This window comes from Nicotiana tabacum, chromosome 2 (assembly GCF_000715075.1).
Source record: "Nicotiana tabacum cultivar K326 chromosome 2, ASM71507v2, whole genome shotgun sequence".
Classification (NCBI taxonomy): Eukaryota; Viridiplantae; Streptophyta; class Magnoliopsida; order Solanales; family Solanaceae; genus Nicotiana; species Nicotiana tabacum.
Window position 1 is genome coordinate 97,500,931 of NC_134081.1, and position 11,903 is coordinate 97,512,833.

At 34.3% G+C, this 11,903-nt stretch overlaps 1 protein-coding gene across 1 annotated transcript; it reads right to left on the bottom strand.

Moving 5' to 3' along the window:
- Positions 1–4,881: 4,881 nt before the first annotated feature.
- LOC107766699 (uncharacterized) lies at positions 4,882–11,053 on the bottom strand. The gene is made up of 5 exons (XM_016585541.2): positions 10,780–11,053; positions 10,640–10,683; positions 9,989–10,541; positions 7,808–8,141; positions 4,882–7,693 (listed from the first exon to the last, which is right to left on the bottom strand). The coding sequence occupies exons 2-5, from the start codon at positions 10,669–10,671 to the stop codon at positions 5,205–5,207; spliced, it is 3,408 nt and encodes a 1,135-aa protein (XP_016441027.2). The 5' UTR covers positions 10,672–10,683; positions 10,780–11,053; the 3' UTR covers positions 4,882–5,204.
- Between the last annotated feature and the right edge of the window lie 850 nt (positions 11,054–11,903).

Genomic DNA, 11,903 nt, shown 5'->3' on the forward strand with positions numbered 1-11,903 from the left:
TTTTAAAAATGTAAAGTGGCTTTTTCTCAATACACCACTTGGCTTAACTCATGCTTCAATATCCTCCTTTTAATATAATATAGAAGATTTGGCTCAAACTTAAACCTTTATTTCTTTATTCTAGGCTTTTAAAAAATTTATAGAGGTATTATCACTTTTAGTCCGCGCTAAAAATTACTTATATTTGGTAGCCAAAAAAGTACAAAATTTGTATAATTTTTGTATATAACATACAATATGTATATATATACCAAAAATATATAAAAATATATATATTTTTTTGACTATTATTTTGAGAACGGCTATAAAGTGTCATTTTCCTAAATTTATAAGTAGTCATTAAGTTGTCAGAATAAACCCATCTATGGAAAAATACTTCTTCCGTTTTCATTAAGTTGTCAGGATAAGGTTCCGTACGTCCATTAAGAAAACATTAATAAGAATAGTTTGACAATAAGAATAGTTTGACTAATTTACCCCTTACTATTCTTCAATCGCTGTCTATTTATTGTGCCTCTTAATTCCAGAACAATTAATGCAAAAGGTAAAGTTGAAAAGAAATAACTAATTATCTCTTGATTTTCTAAAATAATAAGTATTTAGAAACAACTATTTAGTATACATGATAATTAAATAGGAACGGAGGGGCTATTACTTCTTCCATTTTATGTTAAAAAATAATAACACAAAAATATTTGTGTTGCTATAAACTTGGTAAAAACATAAGTAATTAGTTTTGTCTTGGGACGGAGCTAGCTTGCCCAGGAGGAGTCAACCGACACCCATTCATCAAAAAATTACATTGTGCATATCAATTTTTTTTTTATATGTCTAATTTATAATATTTTGACCCCTTTAATAAAAATTCTGGTTTCGGATCTAATTTTGTCCATTATTAATAATTAATATCCTATTATTGGGTTAAGAATTGGGTTCTCAATCTCCTAAGTATGTTGTTTGGTTCACAAAAGTTGTTCAAGACATACATGAAAAATAACTGAAAAGGCCCAAAAACTGACCTTGTGGTATTCGAAATGGATCAATTATAACCCCCGTTTAAAGTTGAGTCCAAAAATGATCATGTCATTATAGAATGGGTCTAATAATGCCCTTGTGTTATTCGAAATGGATCAATTATAACCCTCATTTAAATTTGAGCCCATCAATGACCCTGCCATTAAAGAATGGGTCTAATACTGTTATTTCTCTCAGTTAGTAATGATTAGGGGTGTAAAATGAATATTTAAAAACCGACAGAATCGTGCCGAACCAATTTTTAGATTTTTTTTAATAAAACCGTAGGTTTTTATATAAATCTATAACCGTACCGATAATTAGAGTAGGTTTTTTATTTTATAAAAATAAACCGAAAAAATATCGAACTGTACCGAATAAATTTACATGTGAAACATATATTTATATATTAAGTTTAAAAATAATAATGTATTAAAATTTGTACATTATTTATATTAATACATTATTATTTATAAATATAAATATTAGACTCATTCTTTAACGACATGGTCATTAGTGGGCTCAAATTTTAAACTTATTCGACTCATTCTTTATAAATATTAGACCCATTATCATTTTTAAACTTAATATATAAATATCGAACAGTACCGAATAAATTTACATGTGAAACATATATTTATACTAGGTCTAATAATAGGTCCGATATATTTACATGTGAAACATATATTCACATGTAAATTTATTCGGTACGGTTCGAATATATTTACATGTGAAACATATATTCACATGTAAATTTATTCGGTACGGTTCAATATTTTTATAAAATAAAAACCTACCCTAATTTATTAAAAGAAACCTAAAAATTGGTTCGACACAGTATAATTCTATCGGTTTAGTCAGTTTTTAAATATCCATTTACACCCCTAATCATTACTAACTGAGGAAAATAGCAGTATTAGACTCGTTCTTTAACGGCAGGGTCATTAGTGGGCTCAAATTTAAACGAGGGTTATAATTGATCCATTTCGAATAACACAAGGGCATTATTAGACCCATTTTATAACGGCATGGTCATTTTTGGACTCAAGTTTAAACGGGGGTTATAATTGATCCATTTCGAATATCACAAGATCATTTTTGGGCCTTTTCCCGAAAAATAATGATGGTTGGATTGAATCGTTTTAATAGAGCTCTTGAAAATGTCTTAGCAATAGGACTGTCAGAAGACCCAAAAACTCTTCTACAATTCCACAAACCTAAAAGAATCCAAAGGTATTCCTACTAAAAATAATACAAATGATGTTCTTTACATACTATTTCTCACAAACTAATTCAAATACATAAGTTTTTTTTTTCAAATGTTTTCCACCAACTAGTTCTTCAAATTTATCTCTTTTTTTCTTTCTTTTCCGGTTCTTCTACTTCTTTTCATAAATAATATTTCACTGCAGCTGCCTCATACCCAAATTGAAGAATCTCACATTTATTGATATGTAAGGCTAAACAATGAACATTACCTAGAATTGCCCCAGTGCCCCACGTCTCTCCTATGACTTAACAATATGTAGCGCTGGAATAAAGCCTTTTCTATTCTCTTTATTATTATTATTATTATTATTATTATTATTGTTATTATTATTTTCATTTCATCTTATTTTCCATTGCTTAAAAATGTTCAAGTGGTTTATTTTTATAAATGTTTTTTGTTAAAGTAGAAATATATACAACTTGTAAAATTTTGGAGTACTAGAATACAAGTGTAAGAAACTTTATACAAGTGCATCTTCTTAATATATGGTGGTAATAATATTCTCCTGTGAGAGCGTCAAAGGTTAGAGCTAGCTTTCTCGGAATAATTAAGGTTTAGATACTCCACGAGAATGACATAAAGCAATTTGCCCCCCCTTGTCTCCAATTACTGCATAAACCTTGACTTCATTATTGGAATATGTTCCATATTTCTGAGACAAACAAGAATCGAACACTTTTGGTGCCACTATCCGTTTCATTATTTTATCACTATTGCTAACAGTGTTATCATAATTGGCGAGCTATGCTTCAGATGAAAAAAATGTCTCACATTCATTATTTCCAAAATGCATCTCCTGCTAAAGTCTGCCTGTTATGTTAATCGTTTTTCATACATTTTGTATATATATAGCACATTTATTTGTTTCACTATAGGGAATTCAGTCTTTGGGAATATGATCTAAGGCAAAACAAAAATCTTTGTTTCGCTCGTTGACCAAAGCGTCAAAAAAGAAACTGGTAGGGTAATGCATAAGTATATCAATATTTTCAAGATGATCTTCAATAATCTCTTTTATGCCTCATGTAATAGAATCTAGAAAAATATATCGTATAAAACTCTATAGGTTGAGCTTAAGCTTGTATTTATAAGCACCTAAATACGTATAAAAGATCCCGATCTTCTCATTAAAATTTTGCTTTCTTAGAGGGTGTTTGGCTAAGCTTATAAGCTGGTCAAACTAGCTTATAAGCGCTTTTCGGCTTATCTACGCGTTTTGTAAAGTTAAAAGTGTTTATAAGCCAAGTGCTTATAAGTCAAAAATAAGCCAAAAGCCATAAGCTGATCACCCTCAGCTTATGAATTTTAGCTTATAAGCACTTTAAGTTTGACCAAGATTTTTACTATTTTATCCTTAAAAAATTCTTTTTTAGAACAAAACTCCTACATCGATAATCATTGCCTCAAGTATTTTTTCAACCTATCCCCCCCTCCGCCTCTTCAAGTTTGCAATTCTCATTGACTATTTAAGATAAGCAAATCCTTTATTCCTTTGCATATTTATATCAATATAATTATGTATTAATCTTTGAACTGAATGTAATAAATGAGGACATATCAATTTTTTGGTGTATTGCTTTCTAAGTGTTGTGGTGATGAAGACAATGTTTGTTTCTCTTCAAATATTTTATCCTATTTAGGTTCATTTTTTACTGAAAAACTTTTGTCAATTTATTAAGTATTATAACTTATGATTATATGCTTATCATAAAATAAATTATATTTTTCATAAAAATTATCTTATCGAAGCACAGTTGTATTTAAAATAAAATGAAAAATAGAATATTTTGTATTTGAATCGATCTAAAATCTAAAATTTTGAAGAAATTACGCTTTTATAAGTGTAAACAATTATAAGGTTATTTAAGTCATTTTAACAGAAAAAGAACTTATCAGCACTTTTTTATCAAATACTGCAGCAGCTTATTATCAATTTCAGCACTTGTATCCAAACACGTAACTGCTTATTTATTAAATCAGTTTCAGCACTTAAAAGTACTTGTCAGCACCTAATGCTTATCAGCTGCTTCAAATCAGCTAATCCAAACGGGCTCTTAGTCGTTTCATTGTAAAAACAAGGAATTCGTTCGGCAAAGAGCCCAATTGACAGCTTTCTTCAATGTCTATCATACATTGGAACTCTAACTAGAAGCTTGCATGCATTAATCGGGTACCTTTCTTCCACGGAGAAATTTCCCAATAGAAGCATTCTCTCTTGAATCGGGTACCTTTCTTCAGAACGGTAAGACAACATTTTTAAGAATTTTGACAATGTTAAATCCATTCTAGTTTGTGCTAAGAAGTCATTTGATAAACGCATTCTGGATTTTTGACATGTTTGCAGGCTGAAAGAAAAGCAAACAACACAGGAGACTAGTCATTTCTGTAATTCTGACCGGCTGGTTGTCTTTGTACGTACTTGGCTGTGCAACAATTCCATAGGAGGAAAAAATTCTATTTCTGTATTCTAAAATGACAGCAATAACTGTTACTAGACGGACTGGCAGTTATTCTAACCAAGATTTAGTTACTACCCCTTCATAAGGTTTGATTAAAACATCAGAGATATCTTTGCTGTATATTGATGTTTGGTTTGATTTTAAAGTTCCAAATGATTGAAGATTGAAGAAGCGCACAAATGATGAATGTCAAAAGTAAGGCATCCACATCAAAATGTCATATCACAATCCAAAAGATAGTTACCTGACGATTAGAGTATAATTTAGTAGTAAAGCCTAAAAGTCAACGTGTCAACTGCAGCATCATGTTTCGACAACTTTACATCTGATTCCAAGTCCACTGGGATAGAGAAAAAGTCTCCTGCAAGTAGCAAAACTGATGTTCCCGCGATTCAAGAGTTGGAGACTGATAGTATTTGTCCCAGAAAGACTTGTATTTTAAGGGACGATCAAGGTCACCACTAGAACTTGTAAATCTTGGTTGGGTTCTCAGTTTCCAGAGTCGTGCTACCTGCAGTAGATGCGCCAAATTGGATAGTTGAATGAGTTGGCCTGAAGTTCTTCTGATCATTATACTGGCAGGGCTTAAGTACGTGCTTTGCTCCAGCTGTTAACTTAATGGGCCCAGATCGTAGACTACAGTCATATTTGAGAGTATCTTCACTGTTAAAAGATCCAAGACCTGCATCAGGTGTTCCACTTTGGCCACTCTCGATACTCTTTGCCATGCCTTTAACTAAACCTGATTCCAATGCTTGTCTGCAGCCGAAACGACCTTCAAACTTAGAATGCCTATTTAATGGTGCAACTGCAGAAGGATCTTCTTGAAACATCAAGTTAGGGATGTTTTTTGCATTTGTACAATTGTCTGATGCAGATAGCGGCTTCTTTTTGCCCTCTCTATTGTAACCAGTTTCTCTAAGACAAGGAGTAGATATGATCTTCTCTTTCAACTTCATCACGTCACCATGTCTTTTCTTTGTGCCAGCATTTGCTTTGGAACCTATTTGGAGTGGCATAGGGGGATAGTTAGCCAAAGATGGTGAAGCAACTGGATTCTCCAGTGCAGGGCGCTGAGTGAAAGAACAGAAGCGCTCAGATGCAACATATACCGAATGGTCAATTTGACGGTTATCCCCAGAAATGCTGCAGTGATGATGGTTCCTGTCAGATGTAGAATACAATTCATGAAAATCCATTAGTATTTTCTTTTCTTTTGCATCTGAAAACCATGGGGTGCATTCTGAAGATAACTGAGACCAGGGTGACCGGAAATTCGTTCCAGAATTTGGATGCAAGAAAGGAGAATTGATGGCGCAGTTTGAACTGTTCAGAACAACAGAGCTCGAGCCCCCATTCTGACTGGAGTAATGATGAACCGCTGTTGGTCCAGGAGCGTAGGGGCTGATTGTGAAAGATTTATATCCACCTGTAAAAGGCTCCTCAAAATTTGGTTTATGATTATAAACAGTGAAAGGGCTTTGTTTGATTGCACCTAAATGATTATGCTGCACTGAATCAATTTGATGGCTGTAGTCAGGGGAGCAAACCCAAGGCTGTGGAATGGCCTGATTGATTCTGATACTAGGAGAGCAAGCGACCAGACCTTTCAGTGTCCCCAGCACAGGATGCACGGTAAGCTTTTGTTGATCATGATTTGTAACCACTGAATTGTAGTTGTCGTTATCTGCAGAAAAATTCTCGGCAATGATCTGCTTATCTGTCCAAATCCTTTTATCCTGTGGTACATGAAAATCTCTTTTACCAACTGTAAATTCTTTTCCCATCAGACGCATTTTCGAGGGAGTGACAAGCAGTGATACATGGTCAGAATTCCCATATTGCTGACACCTGGTGGTTTCAAATTGCTTGGCCTGATCATCTTGCTTGCTCCCATGGTTAGAGAAATTACTAACATGGCGGTCTAGCTCAAAAGAAGTAATAGACTGCTCATTTTCCTTACGCGGATCCAACTCAACATTTGTTCTTCCAGCATCATACTCATAGATACCTAACCTTGAAGGCACCGGAAAAGTAGGGTTCCACTGCATTGAATCATCTACAAAGGACAATTTTAGCTGGTCTTTTGGTGGTGCTCGTTTATCATGACCTCTAGCATCAGGGAGATTATCCATGCATTTTGAGAGTGCAACGTCGGTTACGGCTAATCCTCTGGAAGAACCCACAATTTCCCTTGAGCTTGGCAGTTGAGTCAACTTTCTTTCACCGTTTGAGTTCAAATTGATCAATTCCCCTTGAGAGTTGAGGGGCAAGCCAACATGATTTTCTTCAATTCCCTTCTCTCCATACATGGATTCTCTTTGCTTCCACTCTGGTAAAGAACACACTTTGCACATTAAGCCCTGAGGAGAAATTTGAGGGAATGGTTGATATTGCATGATATGACCAGTGCAACTTCCTGTAATGGTTTGTGGCAGCAAAATAGGCTTCCTGTTCAGAATTTCATAAGCTGATGACTGGTGAGGATATGCCTTCACAGAATGCATGGAGCAAATCCCAGCAAGTTCATGGAGAGAACCTTTTAACTGCTCATGTGATCTCTCATTAGCACCACAAGCATTAATTAGACTTCCATCTATTTGGGCCTTCTTTTGGTGGTTATATATCTGTTGAGGCATGTGGAGAGTCCCAGGATTACAGAGATACTGTGAACCATGTGATGCCACCCCATAGCCTCTCCTGAACAATTTTAAATTGCCATTTCCCTCAGCAACTTGATTGAAAATGTCACAGCATTCAAATGAATCATCTTTGATACCGATATTGTGCCTATGTAAACCAGGTTCATCAGCTGTACTACACACAGCGGATAACTGCTTTGGAGATCCTGGTCGAACACTAACCTCATTTTCTGTTTTTCTCAGAATAAATTTATTTGTTCCTTTCTCCTCTACGAGAGATACAACTTCTCCTCTCTCTGCAACACAGTCTTGTACAATGAAGGCAGCAACAAGGTCAGAATACAGACTACAAAAATATCTGAAAATCTGAAAACAATAACAGAAGATGCTTTTACTATTTCGCCAAAGAATCTTTTCCTTACCTGAGAAGGGGACATGTTTGTCGCCTTGTTGATTGCTGCAAAAATTTACATCACTGGGACCACTTAAAATGCCACCTGTGGAGTTCTCCACAGGAAATCGTTTAGTCCTTTTCTTGAGATTGCTACAAACTGGAATCACCGTCTTTTGGTGCTTTGCGGAGAACTTGGAATCAATTAGGCCTTTGGTCTTCTTTTCTGAAACCAGATGCGTCCTTTGTGCTTTCTTCCCGTAGGTAGGAGTATAATCTGCCATGTCATTCCCACAATTCCTACTATGTTGTGGACAACTAGGTTTTGAAAAAGAACTGGGCACTTTGAGCTTGTCAAATTTCTCCTGCAAGCAAATTCAGTCAACCATATATAGTAACATAAAGCCGCTCTGAGAATTTATTGCATTTTCATTCAAACAGTGATCAGCCTCAGGTTTCATAGCAGAAAAATTAGATACTTCCCAACCAAACAATAAAGCAATTCAGTAATCCAGTGACATTAAGCAGAATGTCTTGGACAATGATTTGCTGCAATTAGCATCAACTCTTGCCGGGTTAATATATTTGAATTAATCATATATTCATTTTAATGCGTAAAGATACGTATTTATAGCGGTTTGTTCCTGCATCGATAGTAGCTTGAAACTACAGTGTAAGAGAAGTGAGGCACTCGATCAATATCCTTTTACTGATTTACCAACTTTCTTCTCAGAAAGAGAAAACAAAATAAAAAATTGAAAGCTCTACAAACATTAAACACAGAAGAAATTATCTAAATAGAAAAAGAAAAAGTGAAAGAACGTAGTTATGTTCGCGTAGATGCACACTAATTCATCCCTCAATGAAGTTCTTGGAAAAGGCATCTCTATTCACCAGTTTTCCATGTGAATAGTACTAATTCATTATCACTCAGACAACTCCAGAAAAGATGTAATAAGTGATCATTCTAACTACCCTATAGAAACAGTAAGAGAAATATCGTAAAACAAACTTCTAAAATTAAATTTTCAAAAGGAGGGGGTTTACATCAAAAACTCTAAAACAAACAGCAAACTAAAGGTTTATGTATATGTGTGTTAGAGTACAAATCTCAACTCTTGCAATGATAAACAGCAAAACTATATATGAGGAGCATACTTCCGGAAGAAAATTCAAGGCTATAGCTATACTGCAACATTTATAGTATCATAATTTCTGAAGGAAATGATAAACATCACTTGGAAGAATTTTGGAATTTCCTAGCTCTTAAATTACATCTTATCTGAGGGATGTTATTCAAAGCCCGATAATTTTCTGCTCAGATATCATGCCTAATCACCGACGAAAATCCATCAAATTTTTAGTATTGATGAATATCAAATTAAACGCAAAAATTAAATCAAACAAATTACAAATAGTTCTTCAATTCCTGGAGCATTAATTAATTATACAAGGCTATTACTGTACTTGGAGTCAAAAAAGTAAACCCCTCAATACCCGTGCTACAATTATGCTGGGACATGATCATTCACCTTATTGTATGCAACCAACCAAGTTTCTAATCGTGGAGAAGGGGTGTAAATTGCCCCTTGTCACATATATCAAATGCACAAAATAAATGTCAACTAAACAGAAGTCATCTGGAAAACTCCCTTTTCTGCAAATAGTCCTTTAGATATCCAAATGTACGGCTTAATTGAGGCTTCCTCTAGCAAGTAATCCAACAATTTAGATGCAACAACACAATTTCTATCATAAAATATGGGATTCTGAGAAGTACTAAACGCTGAATGTGATGACAAGCACCTTTAATTTACATCTCAGTATTCTGAAGAAACAGCATAGCCATTGACAATCCAAAATAAATCACCAAACTGTTAAAATGAGGTCGCTTTCTTCCACACAACACAAACAAATAAAAAGCTATGGCTCCATATTCAGATGTATGCGAATTTTTCAACAGTAATTTCAAGCAGCAAGGGGGTAAAAAGACTAGTTTTACCGGAATAGTTCATAGTTCAAAGATACTGAACAAACAAATCAGATTTTTACCAACCCAAAATCTAAGTAACTGTACTCACCACCGTTATTTTATGCACAAAATTTTACATCAACATCTCAAATCATGTAGTATCGGATACATTTCAAGTTACAACTTATAAAATTACCACAAAAAATAACAGCAAATGTATATAAAAAAGAAGTATTGTACCTTCTTTTGGATTAGTAGATCCAGGCAATTACTATTCACTCTCTTCTTTTGCGTAATCCTCTTATTACCCTTCTTTATTACGCCCTTATTCACCTCCTTCAACTTGCTCACAATCGTTTTCTCCTTCTTCTTCGTCTTTTTCTTTGTATTTCTCTTCTTATTTTTACTATTTCTGATAGCAGAAACATTCCGATCAGAAGACTCAACTCTTTCAATATCACAATTATGGTCGTCATCCTCATCATCATAATAATCACCGTCATCCATTCTCTCCACTTGCGGAGCCACGGCAAAAATGTCAATAATGGACCTTTTCTTCTGAACCTTTGCTTTTCCTTTAATAGCCTTTGTTTTTCTGGCCGTTCGAATTCTCGTGACTGGAATAACATCAGAATCCACATTATCATCTGATAATTCCAGTACATCAAGCCACCAGCTGAATTTCTTCACGGCAATTGGAGGTAACATAGCTCTCACATGAACATCCTTCGTTGATTCATCGAACGGCCAGCATTTCACCACGTCCACACTCCTCATTTTCGCAGTATACTCCCTATTTTAACCCAAACCGGACATTTTATACAATAAATACATCGAAATATGGTACCGCATCATAATTTAGGTAGAAAACTTCAACAAAATCTTACTCACCTGATAGAGAAACCATCTATCGACACCGCCATCTTTTACTCTACCTGAAAACAACAGAGAAATCATACCCAAACGTAGAAAAATCAACAATTTACAAATAAAGAGTTTTAGAGAGAGAAACCTAGTAGAAGCAACAGTACCTTAGCTTTAACTAGAGAGAGAAAGTAAAAACACACACTAACAACAACAACTACTACTACTACTAGCTAGTCCAGTAAATGCTTCAAACAAAGAAACACAAAGTAGGCAAACAAAGCTCCAGCAACAATATTCCATGGAAATGAAAAGATTTTTCTGTTGAGTGATGTGGGGGATTTGGAGCTGGGTTTTTTTTGTAGAGAGAGAGAGTGTGTGTGTAAGAGTGAGGAATGGCACTTTATGCGTGTATTCTATTATTTCCCGCTCGAAAAGTGTGAGAAGTAAGGGGGTAGGGGAGAAGGTGTCAATTTATCCTATTTTCAGCTCTGTCTATACTTTTAAGTGGGATAGCGACACATGAGTGCTCAACCGAGCCGTATAAAAGTAAGTAAATTTAAAGAATAAACTACAGTAGAGTAGGAGTATTACATATTTTACTCAGTTTCTACTTTTTCATTTTGTTTGTAATGTGGTTTTTTGTAAGTGTTATACAGTTGGAGTGTAGGACAACTCACTCGTGTACTCAAAATGAGGGTTTTCAGAAACAAAGATTCGATGTTTAGGGAGAGAAACACCACGCGCGGATTGCAGTTTCCTGTTTTACACCTTCCACTTCATACTAATCCTAGCACAAACGACAACATACTCGGTATTATCCCACACCGTAAGGTCTGAGAAGGTTAGTGTGTACGCATACCTTAAATCTAACTTGTGAGGATAGAGAGATTGTTTCCAATATATACTCGGCTCACAAACTAATCATTTTATTCTTTAAAATTATTAGTCACTTCATTTCAATTTATTTGGACACTATTTTCTTATTATTTTTTTGATAATAACTACTCTCTCCGTTTCAATTTAAATAACATATTTTACTTATTAATTCGTTCCAAATAGAATGACACATTTTTATATTTGAAAACAATTTAATTTTAAACTTTTTATTTTACTCACTTTATCGTTAATAAGAAGTTCTTATAGTCAGACAAATGTATGGCCCACAAAGCTTTTGTCCCTTAAACTTTTACGTTTTAGGATCATATATTTCAAAAAGTCTTCTTTTTATTCTTAAACTTTGTGTCGAATCAAACTATATTATCTAAATTGAAACGGATGGAGTATAAGA

Bases quoted from the DNA above. Each gene is read 5' to 3' on its own strand.
- LOC107766699 (XM_016585541.2), bottom strand. From the start codon at position 10,671: ATGGCGGTGTCGATAGATGGTTTCTCTATCAG. The intron at 8,142-9,988 runs GTACAATACTTC...ATTTGCTTGCAG, and splicing joins ATCTACTAATCCAAAAGAAG to GAGAAATTTGACAAGCTCAA. The intron at 7,694-7,807 runs GTAAGGAAAAGA...TCATTGTACAAG, and splicing joins CAAACATGTCCCCTTCTCAG to ACTGTGTTGCAGAGAGAGGA.